The 16,505-nt window shown below is 42.4% G+C and overlaps 2 protein-coding genes across 11 annotated transcripts in view; one reads left to right on the top strand and one right to left on the bottom strand.

The window, feature by feature from the left end:
• Window positions 1-7,869, top strand: part of CSPP1 (centrosome and spindle pole associated protein 1) — a 119,013-nt gene extending 111,144 nt beyond the window's left edge. For all 10 annotated transcript variants that reach the window (XM_066266261.1, XM_066266259.1, XM_066266264.1 and 7 more), the window contains 3 exons: window positions 3,568-3,677; window positions 4,960-5,098; window positions 7,198-7,869. In XM_066266261.1, coding sequence (XP_066122358.1) covers window positions 3,568-3,677; window positions 4,960-5,098; window positions 7,198-7,409 — 461 coding nt within the window. In that variant the 3' untranslated portion in view covers window positions 7,410-7,869. The remainder of the gene's footprint in view (window positions 1-3,567; window positions 3,678-4,959; window positions 5,099-7,197) is intronic.
• Window positions 7,870-9,290: 1,421 nt separating this feature from the next.
• The window catches only part of ARFGEF1 (ADP ribosylation factor guanine nucleotide exchange factor 1), a 141,368-nt gene continuing 134,153 nt past the window's right edge, over window positions 9,291-16,505 (bottom strand). The window contains exons 35-39 of the mRNA XM_066266270.1: window positions 15,341-15,480; window positions 13,720-13,888; window positions 12,315-12,453; window positions 11,300-11,417; window positions 9,291-10,716 (exon numbers count right to left, since the gene is read on the bottom strand). Coding sequence (XP_066122367.1) covers window positions 10,552-10,716; window positions 11,300-11,417; window positions 12,315-12,453; window positions 13,720-13,888; window positions 15,341-15,480 — 731 coding nt within the window. The 3' untranslated portion in view covers window positions 9,291-10,551. The remainder of the gene's footprint in view (window positions 10,717-11,299; window positions 11,418-12,314; window positions 12,454-13,719; window positions 13,889-15,340; window positions 15,481-16,505) is intronic.

The raw sequence follows: 16,505 nt of genomic DNA on the forward strand, positions 1-16,505 counted from the left end.
GGCGCATGCGGGAGTCTGTCTGTCTCTCCCTGTTTCCAGCTTCAGAAAAGTGCAAAAACAAAACAAAACAAAAAAAAACTGGGCAAAAAGGCTCTGGCCAGTTGGCTCAGCAGTAGAACGTTGGCCTGGCGTGTAGAAGTCCTGGGATCAATTCCTGGTCAGGGCACACAGGAGAAGCACCCATCTGCTTCTCCACCCCTCCCCCTCTCCTTCCTCTCTGTCTCTCCCCCTCCCGCAGCCGGGGCTCCATTGGAACCAGGTTGGCCCAGGCGCTGAGGATGGCTCTGTGGCCTCTGCCTCACATGCTAGAATGGCTCCAGCCGCAACAGCAGAGTGATGCCCCAGAGGGGCAGAGCATGGCCCGTTGGTGGGTGTGCCAGGTGGATCCCGGTCGGGGGCATGCGGGAGTCTGACTGCTTCCCCGCTTCTAACTTTGGGGAAGAAAGAAAAAAAAAACTGGGCAAAGAACCTGAATAGGCACTTCTCCAAGGAGGATATGCAGATGGCCAGTAGACATGAAAAATGCTCAATGTCATTGATCATCAGAGAAATGCAGATTGAACCACAATGTGATCATCTTATGTCTGTCAGAATAGCTATCATCAATAAATCAACAAACAAGTGGTGAGAGAATGTGGAGAAAAGGGACTATATGTGGGAATGCAGATTTGAGCAGCCACTGTGGAAAACAGTATGGAGTTTCCTCAAAAAAATAAAAAAATGGTATTGCGTTTTGACTCAGCAATCCCATTTCTGGGAATATATCCTAAGAATCTGGAAACACGAATTTCAGAGAATATAGGCACCCTTATGTTTACTGCAGCATTATTTACAATAGCCAAGATCTGGAAATAGCCCAAGTGTTCATCAGTAGATGAGTGGCTAAAAAAGCTGTGGTACATTTACACAATGGAATACTACTCAGCCATTAAAAAGAAGAAAATCTTACCCTTTATGACGGCATGGATGGACCTGTAGAGTAGTATGCTAAGTGAAATAAGCCAGGCAGAGAACAACAAATATATGATCTGACTTATATGTGGAATCTAATGAACAAAATGAACTGACGGTAAAAGGCATAGATACATGAACAGACTCTCAGCTGTCAGAGGGGAATTGGGGTACTGGATGACAGAAGATGAGGGGTTAAGTAAAAAATACTCTATTTCTCCATGTATAAGACATACCCTTTTACGAAAAATTTGGGGTCTAAAAACTGGGTGCATTTCCCGCTTTTTTGTGCTTGTTTTTGCACTCGTTGAAGACAGTGAGTGATTCGTCATCAGACACAGATGAGGACAAGCTAATGGATGGGAGTTTTGACAGTGATGAGAAATTGTATGAATTTTATCATGAATAAAACTTGATTTCAATAACTTTATGTAATACATTTTTTCCCCAAGTTTTGGGTCCTCAAATTAAGGTGAGTCTTATACACAGGAGCGTTTTATACATGGGGAAATATGGTACATGTTTATATATAAAACACACATAGACACAGACAACAATGTGAGAGCCAAAGGGAAAGGGGTGGAGGAGGCAAAGGGCGGAAAGTGGCCGGGACAGAGACTGCCTGGGGCAGGGCCACGATGCGGGTGCACATGGTGCTGCTGAGTTACAGACTTGAAACTGTACCCCCAGTAAGTTTGATTAAAAGTAAATAAATCTTTCAAATTATCACACAGCAAGCCAGAAAATCATCAGTATAGTTACTTTGTATAGCTTCCCCCTAAATTAATAAAATGTATATTTAAAAAAAAACAGTTAAGTTGAGAGATATTTCATGTTCATGTGTTGGGAGACTCAATATTATGTTAGTTCGTCCCAATTTGATCTATGGAGTCAATGCAATCGCATTCAAAATCCCGGCAAGTTATTTTGTGGACAACTGATTCTAAAGTTTACATTGAGAGGAAAAGGAGCCAATACAATACTGAAGAACAGAACTGGAGGACCACCACTACCTGAATTAAGAACTTAACTACAAAGTTACAGTACTCAAGACAGTGCGGTATTGGCAAAAGAACAAGACAAACAGATAAGTGGAAAAGAATGGAGTGTCCAAAAACAGGCCCACACAAGTATCGTCAACTGATCTCTGATGGAAGAGCAGAGGCAGCACAGTTGAAGGAGCTAGTACTAGTGCTGGCACTGGGCAGCCAAATGCAAAAAAAGAAAGAAAAAGAAGAATCTAAACACAGACTTTACACCCTTCACAAAAATCAACTAGAATGGACCTTAGACCTAAATGTAAAATGCAAAACTAAAACTCCTAGAAGATAACATAAGAGAAAACCTACAAAAACTTGGGTTTTTAGTTACAACAACAGTACAATTCATGAGAGAAATAATTGACAACTAGACTCCATTAAAAATTAATGTTCCGCAAAAGACAATGTCAAGACAAGCCACAGACTGGGAAAAAAATTGGAAAAGATACCTCTGATGCAGGACTGTTATCCCAAATACCCAGAACACTCTTAAAGCTCATCAATAAGATGAGAATAACCCAGTTAAAAGATGGGCAAGAGATCCAAACAGGTACATCATTAGATAAGCACAAGAATAGATGCTCCACATCGTATGTCACTAGGGAAATGCAAAGTAACACAACCGTAAGATATCACTACATACCTATGAGAATGGCCAAAATCTAAAACACAACGCCAAATGCTTGTAAGGATGTGGAGCAACAGAACTTACTCCTTGCTGCCGGGACTGCAGAATGGTACAGTTTGGTGCTTCTATACAAAACTAAACATACTCTTGTCATACCACCCAGCAGTCACACTCTTTGGTATAAATGTCTAACCATTATGCTGTACACCTGAAACTAATATAATACTGAATGTCAGTGGTAACTGAAAAATTTTTTAGAAGTTAAAATTCCAAATATTGTTAAAGGCAAGGGGAAAGTAGGACGTTCTTATAATGTAAAATGAGCAGAACCACTTTTGAAAATGGTCTGCAGTTCCTCAAAAAGGCTAAAGGTAGAGTTTACCTAGTGATTTCACTCCCAGGAATGTACCACAAAGAAATGAAAACATGAGCACAAGGAGGCATGTACCTGAAAGGTCAATGATTGCCAACTAGAACAAGTCAAATGCCCATCAACCTGAATACAGACACAAAATGTGACGTGTCCATGTTGTGGAGTACTATTTAACAATGAAAAAATGAACTAGTAATACTTGTTACAACACTGATGAATTTCACACACAAGCTCAGTGTGAAAGGCTACGTCACCTTGTGTAATTACACTGACCCGGACTCAGGACAGGCAAGCCTGTTGAGAATGGAAGAGGGCAGTGCTGACTTTGGGCCGTGCGGGTGGAGTCAGGAGGTACTGCTGGCGAGCACAGGGAACTTTCTGAAGTGATAAAAATGTTCTAAACTAGTTTATAGTGCTGATTGAACACTCTAGAAATCTTTGAACTATATATACATATATAGTGGGTGGATGTTACTATATGTAAATAACATCCTAAAACTAATGAACAGTTTTGGTTTAGTTGAGAAGGGGTGAAGCGGGGATGTTTAAGACTTCTGCCTTGTGTGGTCCTGTAGGTGCTTATGGCGAGACATATCCTGCCTTTGAAGAGAGTGTCCCCCACCCACCGTCACAGCTGCCCTCGGCACGGGAGCGCAGGCGGAGCAAATTGAAAGGACTGGCCTTTGTATGTATGAACTGTCCTTTCTTTCCGTCTCAGTTTAGGAGTGAGGCCCAGGTTCTGACGCATTCTACGGTGTGGTCCGATAAGTGAAGATCACTTGCTCTGTACTGTGGTGGACACTCGTCTGAATCGAGGCTCTATCACCAAATAGCTGGTGACCTTGAGCAAGTCATTGAACTCAGTGCCTTGGTGTCTTCGAAGTAATACTTTCCTATTTCCTAGGGTGGCTGTCAGGGTAAGCCTAGTGCCTGGCACAGAATCTCTGCCCTGTAAACATCAATTCCTTACCCTAACTTCACTGTTTCCACCTGTGGAATATAGATTTTAGAGAATGCACAAGAAGCAACTGATACCATTTACTGGGAACCCTGCTATATTCTCAGCCACCTAAGCCTATTATATAGACACCTTCTCTGTTTTGATCAGATGACTTCAAGGTCACATAGACAGGCTGATGTTCTTTTCAAAGAACATGTGTTTTTATAGTGTAGCTGGTAAAATGAGCATCCTTTGGAGCCCATAGTACAATGTCTCAACAATGTCACTTCTTTGTTGGGTGAGTTACTTTGGGCATTTTCTTAAACTGTGTGTATTTCTTTATACACACAGTTATATAATACATGTGGAGTATTCAGCACTGAGTCAAGTATGCAGGGAACTCTTCACCAAATGACAAATTCTGTTACTAGTTTATATGTAGCTTTTTCAGGTGGCAATAACTTGTTTTCCTAACAACCACTAATATTTGTCTACAAACTTGCCTTTTCTGGACACATAAATGAGTTTATACACTAACTGGCTTTTGTTCTTGTTTCAAAGATCATTTAAGTTCAGCCTGTCAGTATTTGAGTCCTTTTTATTGTTGTGTAATACTCCTCTTGGGGATATTCCACATTATTAATCCTTTTAAAACCTGTTGGACATTTAGGCTGTTACCACTTTTTGTGTGCTATAAATACTGCTGATTTTAGCACACGGGTACAAGTTTCTGAGTTTCTTCTAAGGTATACCTAGGAATGGAATTGTTGGGTCACAGGGTAACTTTCAGCATTTTGAGGAACACCCAGACTGTTCCCACCTTTATCTGGTGGCAGTGTTTCTCTTACCACATGTTAATGCCTCAGCTGAGCCTATGTGATCACCACCACGAGTTAGAATATAAGCCGTTCGTTCGTTTCCTTTTGTTCATCACACTGTATACTGAGGGCAAGAACATGTTTTGATTCACTTACTCTGAACATACTTGATTAACGATCATTTCTGAAGTTGTGTTTTCTGACTACAGGATAACAGTCATCTTAGAGTACCACCAGATGGTCTCTCTTTAAAACCTGTATCCAGTGTAAATATTGATCAGATTAGAATGAGAAATGAGGAACGAATGCGAAGATTGAATGAACTGCAGAATAACCCTATTAATACAGGTAAATGGCCCATAGCAAACTCAGTAAGGACTATCTGCTTCCATGGAAGTTTTCACTGATGGCTGGGGGCCTGATGCTATGAGAGCTTTGAAACCCTTTCAGTGGTAGGGCCTGTAACACAGCCTTGCATCAGAGTCTACCAGAGAGGTACCCTTGTCTGAATGGGTTCTAAACATATAAAGCTTTTGCTTATAAAGCTATTCAGGCTTTGTTAATGAGTATCCGCATCCCACTTCCCTTACTGAACTGAGAGATTGTTAGAAATTAACTTTAGAACTGAGTTTTTTAGGTAACGTACATCCTATATTTGTAGTACTACAAAGAAAATTGTTTTATGACGACTTGGCTTTCAATACCAAGGGCACAAAGCCTTGTTATTTCCTTTCTGTAAGTCTAAGTTGAGTCTTCTCATTAAGTTGGGCTTTGCTGCCACTGCCATGACAAGCAGGCTCGAGCTTGGTCATTGAGCACAAGCGGCAGGACAGCTCCTGGGGACCAGTGAGACCCTCTGCCAGCTCGGGTACTCCTTTCTGATGGTGATGCTATCAGTCATTAGGATATTGGGACAATTTAATAGTGCATAAGTCATAATTTATTACTAGTTTTAGCAAAAAGTGGTTTATTTGAACAATTTTCTTTAGTCTGTTAAGCTATATTACAATAATTTTCTTATATACCAATTAAGATATTTTTAGTTAATACTGTGTAAATTTAAAACTGCACTCACATTCTAGCAGTCAAAATGTCCCGTGATCTGATGGAAATTCCACCAGCCACCAACAAGCATGGTAACTGGAAGGACTTTTCCTGTCATACCTGGGAAAATATGAACGGCAGGAAAGCAATACTTTTAGTTTCTTATCTGTAACGAGTTTCCTGTTCCTCAGTTTCTTTTAGAAGCAGTAAATTAAACAGGGATATTTTTTTTTTTTTTTGCAATTTTTTTTTTTTTTTTTTTGCAATTTTTTTGAAGCTGGAAACAGGGAGAGACAGTCAGACAGTCTCCCGCATGCGCCCGACCGGGATCCACCCAGCACGCCCACCAGGGGCGATGCTCTGCCCACCAGGGGGCGATGCTCTGCCCATCCTGGGTGTCGCCATGTTGCGACCAGAGCCACTCCAGCGCCTGGAGGCCACAGAGCCATCCCCAGCGCTTGGGCCATCTTTGCTCCAATGGAGCCTTGGCTGCGGGAGGGGAAGAGAGAGACAGAGAGGAAGGCGCGGCGGAGGTGTGGAGAAGCAAATGGGCGCTTCTCCTGTGTGCCCTGGCCGGGAATCGAACCCGGGTCCTCTGCACGCTAGGCCGACGCTCTACCGCTGAGCCAACCGGCCAGGGCCAAACAGGGATATTTTTTGAGAAGACAGCATTTTAAGAATTTACTCTTTCAGGTGTTCAGCTTCTAAAACTTTTTTTTAACATTGTCCTTTCAAACAGGAGCTTTTTGGTACGACGTGGATTGATTGCTCATTAAGTTGATTGCACAGATCCCTTTGCTGGGCTAATCCTTCACAGACCAGGAAGTATTAAAATAAACCAAAAAAGAACTTTCCATCACAGGGTAGGAAGACAGATTTTCCTATATCTCTAAGTATACTACAGATAGAAGAGTTTAGTAATCAATTAAAGAAGGAAACAAATTAAGAGCTATCTCTTAATGGAATAGACACAACTGCTTAGGTTAGATATAAGAAAGGAAATAATTTCATTCCCGATCTAGTGCTTTTCTGAATTTATAGCAGTGCAATAGGCTGGGAGTAACCTCGTTAAATCAAAAAGTTTTGCCTTGTGTCCATTTAGTTTCTCGTGAAGGTGACACGAAACAGGATGGCTTCCACTCCTGCGGTCAGCCTAATGCTGGCTGCGCTCTCCTTGCTGTCCTGGGTGTGGACCGTGGTGCTTCTACCAGGGAGTCACCTTCAGTTGCATTTTTTGCTTCACAAAATTGGCTCCCTTCCTGGGTTACTTTCCTACCTCTCAAATGAGGGGTGCCCAGACAAACCATCCAGTTTAGAACATAACATTATGGAGACATTGTGGAGCTGTGTTCACATCACCTGCCTGCCAGCCACCTGAGTCACATCTCTCTTGCTTCACTTAGATGACGAGAGTTCACTGGTTGACCTTGATGACATCATGAAGCGTGTGGGTGACGATGGATCAAACTCTGTAGCAACTGAACCCTGGCTACGCCCGGGCACCTCAGAAACGCTGAAACGATTCATGGCAGAGCAGCTGGACCAAGAGCAGCAGCAGGTTCCTAGAAAACCAGGCACTCTGAATTGGCAGGGCCTGTCAACTGCACACGGTTAAATATCAATAAATCTGCACTGGACCCAGCAGTGCCTTTGCAGGTGAAAGAAATGTTTACTCACCCTTTAATAGTGCTACTTTGACCCCTACCTAGAAGTTAGGTATGATCCATCTGTGTATAAGGTGTATTTTTTCCATGATGTATATAATGTATATTATGTACATAAATAAAAGGCCATGATTAATTTATATATAATGTAGAATTATATAGAATTATTTTTGCACAAATTGTCAGAAATCAGGGTGGTAATGAACTCAACTACCATATGTGCATTATTGTAAATTCTTGTAAGGCAAGATGAATAAAACACAAGTGTCTTAACAGTCCTGTAAAATCAGAACACCTTGTTATATGTACAGGTTACTGCTGTTGAAAATCATTCATTAGTAAGTACACTGGCTCTAGCCGTCCTATTCCAGTTGCTGTGTAATGAGTATGTTTCTGTGATTCAGTGTAAATGATGGGAGTCATAACTGATTTTATTCCCATGAGCCATGCACTAAATGTTACATCTTTCTGCCTCTAGTTTTGTGCCAATTAAGGCATTGTTTACTAATTTATGATTTAACTACTTCTTGATAGAAATAAATTATTTTTATTACCAATGTTGATTTCTTATTTTAACTGAAATTGCTAGACAAGGTGTCCTAAAAGTTGAAGAGTGGGAGGAGCACCCTGGGTCAAGGGCGGACTGGAATCCCTGCTGTGCCACCATGGACCCTTGAATAAGTGACTCTAATCAGTGAGTAAGTCTTTCTAATCACTCCATAAGAAGTACCTTTAAAAAAGATTAAAATCTGGGAAATAGTTTTTGAGAACACGTGCAGGCACTGCTTCCCTGTCACTTCCTTCCCCTGGCATAGTTAATTGCAGACAAGATCAGGTAAGTTTACCTCCAGTGTGAAATTTCTGATACTCTGAATTTTAGCTGCATGTAAATTTTATGCTCAATTTATAATCTATGTTTATTTTACTATGAAGATTTTCCTCTTAATCAGAAAGTTAGATGAAGGCCTCTTGTCTCCTCTAGGGAAAGTCCTGACACTATACCATGAAATAACAAAGTGCAACATTATTTGAAACACTTCTCAGACAGATGAGAGGGAAGGGGTGGTAGCTCCGAGACACCTATGCAGCTGGGCTCAGACAGGTGCCGTCTTGGGGGGGGGGTAAATGTGGTCAACTTACAGAGTTCAGTAACTTCATTAAGATGGAAGAGCAAAGACTACTTACCTCTTTTTCAACAACCCTCATATTATTTTGAGGTTACATTTTCCTTGTTAATGCCACTGTACCACACGACGTGAACTGACTCCCACGACACAGCAGTGCCCTACTGCCACTGCCCCAGAGGGAACCTGATCACTTTTTCTCACTATTCAAATAGTATAGCATTATTTTGGGTTATTACTACATGATATTAAATTATGAATGAGAAAGGGTATGGGAAGAATACTCAATTTAGGCCCTGGTCAGCTGGCTCAGTGGTAGGGCCGGCGTGTGGAAGTCCTCGGGTTTGATTCCCGGCCAGGGCACACAGAAGAAGCGCCCATCTGCTTCTCCATCCTTCCCCCTCTCCTTTCTCTCTCTTCCCTCCTGCAGCCATGGCTCCACTGAAGCAAGGATGGCCCGGGTGCTGAGGATGGCTCCAATTGCAAAGGACCAATGCCCCCTAGTGGGCATGCCAGGTGGATCCTGGTCGGGCACATGAGGGAGTCTCTCTGCCTCCCTACTTCTCATTTCAAAAAATACAAAAACAAAACAAAAACTCAAACTTGTAGTTCTGGCAGAAAATATCCTTTCACTGGTTGGTTTTCTTTCAATAAAAACAAAACACAAAAAACAATGAAAGATGGGGACGTGGATTACATAGGTTTTGATTGCACTGATGAAATAATCCAAAAACTTTATTGACCTATATAACCTGATTAGAATATGCCAGATGAGAATCAATATTGTACAGAAAGTTGTACAGAATTTTTTACATAGAAAACTTTACATCTGTACCATATACATTTTATCCATCTGAAAAAATTTTCTACATCCACTGTTAATATGGAATGCTTGACAATCTTGTCATTTTTAAACCATCAGAGCACAATTCACAGTATGAATACATTTCCAGTAAATCGAACCTCCCCAAACCATGCCAGAGTTGTTACTTGAATATATTCAACATGAAATTCTGTACATACAGTAAAATCTACATCAAGCCCCACCACCCAAAAGAAAAGAAAGGGAAAGCAACCTAGGTTCATTCCGCAGTGATTCAAGTTCGGTCCATGAAGGATCCTTCTATTTTAATGGCTCATCTTTAAAAGCCCTAAGAGAAGTATATTACAGGTAGTTATGTCGGTAGGGATATTTTCAATCCATTTTTTGTTGTTGATCATGACAAGTGTCGGCCACAACAGTTTCTGGGCACGTTAGACCTTCAAAATTACCAATCTCCCCAAAAGGACAAAACCAAAATCCCCACAAAAATAATAAAAAAAAGTTCAAGCCAAATTTTTAGTGCATTTAACAAAATATTATAGGTATTTAGCAAATGAATAAGAAAATAAAGAAAACAGTGCAAGAAGTATATAATGTTTAAGATTTTTATATTACAGACCTGCATCTCTGTACATTTTTCACAGGATGATTACCAGTATCTCAGACAGCCTGAGTGTGCAAAAATTTCAGAATAAGAATACCATAGTTGCTAAATATCTTTTACCATGAACAATAATTTCTCCCCCCACTCCCCTATTATAAACATTTTATCCTTCAAAATACAGCTCTCCTGAGTTGTACTTCTTGCAGAAGTTCAATCGTTACATCTATAGTTCTTTGGGTAAGTTTCCCTTCCACTCCTGCCAAATGTATGCGGGCTCTCCCTGCCTCGGAGGACCGAAGGACACGAGCATGAGCTGACACCGGAAACGGGCTTCTGCTCAACACGAGCCCAACACGACAAACAATCCATCATCGAAAGGGACTGGAACGTTGTAGGATTGGCCTGTAGTTCGAAGCATTTTTACCAGTAACCCTTAGACGCTGAAATCCACAGAAGCCATTTTTCAGGTAGGAAACCTCAGCGTCAGGGTCCTTTTAAAGAGCGGAGGGATGTAAACGCCAAGAGAAAATACTAAGTTCCCATCATTGCTTGTTTATTCCGAGTTCCTGTTCAGGAGGTTGTGATATCTGAAAAACTACTCCGATTCGCAGAAAAAATCTTCTAAGAACAGCACGAAGTTCAGGAATCAAGTCAAATTGCATAATTTCACATAAAAGAGGGTAGTAGAATGATGCATGAGCTTTAAACTGGGAGGGAAAATGAATTTCTCCATTAGTAATGCTGTATGCCAAACCACAGAACCTAAAATTCCCTTTAGATTCAAATCAGTGTGGGGTGACCACTGACCACTGGAAACAGAACCACGTCTGTGCAGCAGCGATACCTTGATGAACGAACTGAAAGACCAGCGGTCTCCAAAGACTCACTTCATACAAACATCACTCACTTAGCTACCTTATTCTGAAATCACTTTCCACTACATTTTCTTGACAAACCTATGACAAACTTTTAGTACTTACTGGTTTTTCCAGGTAATAAAAGTAAGAGGCCCAGCAGGAACCAGTTGAGTTTTTATAAGCTTTGTAAGGGTTATTTTAACTATCTTTTATTTATTAAAAAGAACTTTAATTTTCAGGGGAAATTCGGCCTAACCCTTCAGGCAAAGATTATCCATTCCACATCCCATATAAAACTAATAAAGTTTAAAAATTTTAAGAAAGGACTTGTTCACATGTCACGAAGTGTGCAAAAGCACAATCACTTCCTAGTTTGATGCACTCTGACTCTGTTAAGTGAGAATGCTGGCTAGGTACATTGTCTCATACTTACCCTATTATCACTTATCTTGAGAACTTTAGTTAGAAACAAAAGCAGTAAGTTGGTCCAGGCCTCCCGATGACTCTCTGACGTCAGAGTAAGGAAGTAACTGAGGGCTTCTCTGCACACACTGTAACAGAAAGGTTTGTCTTACATGTGCTGGACCCAGCTGTACACTCAGACATGGAAGGTAGGGAATACTCACTGTTAGGAACCCGTTTATATTCAAGACTATCAGAATAAATAAACATGTTTTCAAAGTAGGAAGAAAACAGCTATTCAAAGAAGCCATGGCACTCATATGAAACCCACATTCCCTAACATTCTAAGTTTCACTGAATTCAAAGTCAATGTGCAGCAGCGCACGTGCCAGCTTTGCCAGGAGACGAGGGCTGACATTTGGGTTGGCTCTTCCTATCACTAGGTTCAGAATCTCCTGGGGCCTTAACAGTCTCATCAATAAAATGGGAAAAAAAGACAAGGAGATCTCTTCAATTCAAACTGTATTTAATTGGTCTCTGAGACCATCTGTTCCCCAAGAACACACAAACATTCAATTCAGATGACAATCTTTCTGAATGGCATGTTTCATCCTTAGTGTGAGTTGAAACGTTAAAGGACAGAATGTTGTCATTAAGTAAAAATAGAAGGCAATAAGAAACAAACAAAAAAACTCCCAAAAAAACCTCTAAATATCTTTCAAACTATAGGTAGGCAGTTTTTCACTTTCACAAATGATTGGTTTGTAAAAATTGAGCTTTATGGCATAAAAAAGTCTAAAAACTAATAAAGTTTAAAATTTTAAGAAAGGACTTGTTCACATGTCACGAAGTGTGCAAAAAAGCACATTCGCCTCTAAGACTATTTAACTATCACAACCTCTTCCTTAGGCCCAAGGCATCCGCGTAGTCCTGCAGCGCCAAGCCCAAGGCTGCTGTGGACTCTGCCGCAGGCAGACCTGAGCCCCTTCCTGCCCTGTACCTGCAGCCACCCGGGGGAAAGGCAGAAACTCAGCCGAGAGTCTTACTTTAAAAGCCTCTGCTGGACCTCCTCCCAGGCACTAACCCGGCTCTCATCCATGTACATCCGGAAGAGAATGCGCAGCCCACAGGCCAGGCTGCTCGTCTCCTGCTTCAGAAGGTTGGGTTTGGATTTGCCCTTGAAGCCTGTAGAGGGGGAAGGTTGCGGGATGAATCTGGAAAGGCATCTTACATGAAGCTACAGCAGCCTGCACGGCAGCATTCTGTGTGTGCAGCCGCCACCCCTGCTACTTACAGAGCAGAGCAGAGCCGCCCTGCGCCACATAGCTGCACCCAGGGCCTGGCGCCCTCGAGCGCCCACAGGGACAGGAGTCACAGCCAGAGGGCATGCCAAGACTCTGCAGGGGAGACCAGGTTGAGTCAAGGTAATTTCTATGTTGAGAACTTCCTCCCCTTTCAAGCTGGGGACAGGAGGTACAGAACGACTCTGGCCTGGCGAAGTGCAGCGCTTCCAATGACAGCACAGGAGAGCCTGTGCAGCCGTAGCGGCTCCTGCGGAACAGAGCAGACCACACAGCAAGGAGACCGGTTCCAAGGCCAGCGCTGCGAGGCGCCAAGTGCGTGTGGAACTAGGGGTCTGGTGACCTTACAGGAATAGTCCCAGTGGAAGGATGGCAACAACTTGGTTGAAGGGGAGAAAAAATAAGTACAGACTACTCTCCTGAAGTTAGGTTGTAAAGGTTAGAGGAGGGACAGAGCTGTGAAACAGACATTCTAGATTCTGTAAAAAACGCAAATGCACAGCTAGCGAGCACTCCCCCTGATGGAGGCTGGTGCTCAGGAAACGTAAGTCTTACTCTTTCCAGCCTGATTCTTGGCTGTCACTCTCCCAACAGCACTGGTTTGCACCAAATAGGCACTATTTCTTAAATAAAAAATTAAGTCAGTAAATTATTTTAAAAATTGTTTTTTTATTTAAAATTTCCAACACATTCTAAAACGAATACACCTCTCCACTTGTAACCATTCACTGTCACTCTGAGACCTGGCCATGCCCAGGTGAGCAGGGAGAAGTCATTTGAATATGTATGCCAGATTTTGTGGGCGGACCGCACACCCAGTTTCTCATGACAGGGCAGGTGTGGGTGTGCTGACAGATCCCCGGGAAGGGCCAGGCGGGGCACAAGATGAAAAGGTGACTGGTCAAGTCATTCAAATAACAGGTTGATTAAATAAGGGGGAAACAAATATGCCTAGGCAGTTATCAGGCTAACTGAAGAACTGAGAACAACAGGTTAGCAGATTGCCTTCTTACTGTAGTCGTTAAGGTGAAAGTTCAAACAGTGACATGCAGAGACCTGAAGGACACACTTGATGAATTCTGATCAATGTAAATGTCTGTTGTACATTCATTAATGGTGAACGTTAAAGTGAAAGAACTGTGCAGCTTACCTGCTTTCCACAGAGCAGTCCTCTGTTCATTGTTGGAATTAAATGCTTTTGCAAATCTATGTGACTCTAATAAACAATCCAGTAGCTTAAAAAGTTGCTGTGATGTTAAAAAGCGGTACATTCCTTGGTCTTGAGTATCGACTCGAACATCAAAGTCCACGGCATCTCTCTTTGGGAAACAAACCACCACAGCGCACGTGTGTGTACATGTGTACACACACACACACACACACACACACACAGACACAGAGTTTTTAGTAAGTTTAGAACTCAACACTCCCCAAAGACCAGATTTATGAGCAAGCCACAGTACCTAATCTGTTCTATCACAAAGGAAAACAGGAAAAGTCCACCTGTGCTAATTTCCAGGTTCTTCATCCCATGCGCCCCCGTCACCAAGCACCACCTCCTCTCCAGATCCGTCCTCCTGACTTCTGATCCTACAGCTCCCACCCTACAGTGCCTCCCCCACTCAGGCCTGCACTTCTCTACTAGGTCGGAGTCCATGTGATCACAATTATTCCCTTGCATGACCCTTCACTTCCTCTTCATGGCAATTGTGTGGCAAAGCTGCTTTCTCCCTGTCTGCGCCCACACACTAAAATGTGACTGGAGAAAACCGACTGATTTCTCCTTAAATGCAGTGGCTCTGGGTGCTGCCCCGCCACCAGCCTGCACGTCCCCCTTGGCCACTTCACTGGATCACTAGCTCATGTTTTCACTTCTCAAGTAGCTAACGAAGCTTTCTACCCAACCTCACTTGGTGGACAGCTTTTCTTCCTATCTCAATGAGAAACCAGAAGCTACCAGCTCTCCCACAAACTCCCATCAGCAAACAGATCAGCCTTCCTACTTTTATAACCCGTCACTTTGCCTGTGTTTGTTATAATGCATGAACTGTCCATGCTTCTATCCAAGACAACCCTCGGGGACTGTGCACTAAGTTCCACCTCCATTCACTCCAAAACACAGTTCTAGCAACTGTCCCTCTCTCTTCTGCACTTGTATTCTCTCCTGGAGAGATCACATCAGAGAACATGCGCCAACATCGCTAATCTTAAAGACAGAACAAAACACACCCTTCTCTTGACCCCGTACCCTCCTCCAGCTATCACCCCATTTCTTCATACCCTCTGCAGCAAAACTCGTGACAAAGTTATCAGTGTTTGCTGTCGTCAATTCCTCTCTTCTCTGGTACCCTGTGTAACTAACATGACAAACACAATGTCAAGGTCACTAAAGTCTACTGAATTGCGTTGAAACAGCAGTTCTCAGTATATAACTTGACCTATCAAGCATCAGAGTGGATCATACCCTTTTCCTAAAGGGACAATGCTGTCACTCCATCTCCTCATGCCTCACTGACTCTTGGTCTCGAGCTCTCTGCAGCTGTCTGCTCATCAGCAGCTCTGAGCCATGGGGCCTTCAGGGCTCAGGCCCTGACCCTCCTCCAGTTCTGTCCACACTCTCTACCTCGGTCACGTCATCTAGTCCCATGGTTTAAAATCGGATCAATGTGATAAAGATCCACCCCGCCCTCAAATCTAATTTCTAGCTTTGCCTCAGCTCGGAACCCCAGACTGTCACAGCCAACTCCCTGCCCTCACCCCGCTGGCCTCACCTGTGCTGCCGCTAAGTTTTCTGCATCTTCCTTCTTGCTTGTGGCTGGGAAGAACACGATGTTGTCGATAGTCTGGATGAGTTCCAGCTGCACAACACATTTAATCAACAGGGCGGCAAACAGTTTTTGTTCTGGATATTCTGTGAGGAAACCCACCCCAATGCACATGCAAACAAAAATTATTTTGAATCCTTTATCACTCCTATGACATTACAATGCTAAGGGAACATAAACATCTCAAAGCTAACTTGCACATAGCACACTGAGAAAGATATTCTTGCTTTTTGTACATAAGCACTACTCAGAGTTGAATTTAACCAATATTTAGAAAAGCTATAAAAATTAATTTTTTAAATAAAAGTATTCCAAATTACTTAGAACAGTGTGTATGTTCAAGAAGCTTCCACTACACATTTTAAATAACAGGTCATTCTTTAAAAAAAAATGTAACAAATGAATTAAAAGCTAAAACTTAAATGTTTACTGTAAACCCCAGTCTGACTTCTGAATACAGGTAATATAAACCCTATACCAAAGAAAACCACAGGAACTAGATCCATAAGACAGGAAGTGAGAGAGAGCCAAGAATTCTGACAGATGGGACCATGTTATGGGTTAACCATAGTACCTGTTTTACTTGGATCCAGGTTAGGAGTTGTAGCTAACATGACCCTGTACCTTCAAATGTATCTATAAGCAAAGATCTGTTACTAAAGAAGTAACCAAACCGTGATGTAAGGAAAGAGCTCTCCACTCTGCCCCTGTGGGCAGTAGCAGCTACACCCTTCCAGCTGTACAAACTTGCTTGACAAAGACATTTCCAACAATCTCTACCAGCCCATAAGGACATATTCATAAAAGAATTTTCCATTTTATGGATCATCTCAGTTAAGCACACAAAGTCGTGCAAGATTAGGGAAGATGGCTCTACATGGAGATGCTAGGAGAGCCAGGCAGCCCCACCCCAGGCCCCCCCACCCTGGCCGGGGAGCTACCCAGGGCGCTGAGGACTATTTTATCTCAGGCAGCAGCTTCAGCACCGAGACTTACAACCGTTCAGTCTCCTTCTACTTTTCTTGTAATCACAAATTCCCTTTTCTGGGCGTCAATTTATGGAATTCCAATTCATGTTTTAGAGATTTGGGGTGGCAGCAAAAAACTTGCT

Source organism: Saccopteryx bilineata, chromosome 3, assembly GCF_036850765.1.
Source record: "Saccopteryx bilineata isolate mSacBil1 chromosome 3, mSacBil1_pri_phased_curated, whole genome shotgun sequence".
NCBI lineage: Eukaryota > Metazoa > Chordata > Mammalia > Chiroptera > Emballonuridae > Saccopteryx > Saccopteryx bilineata.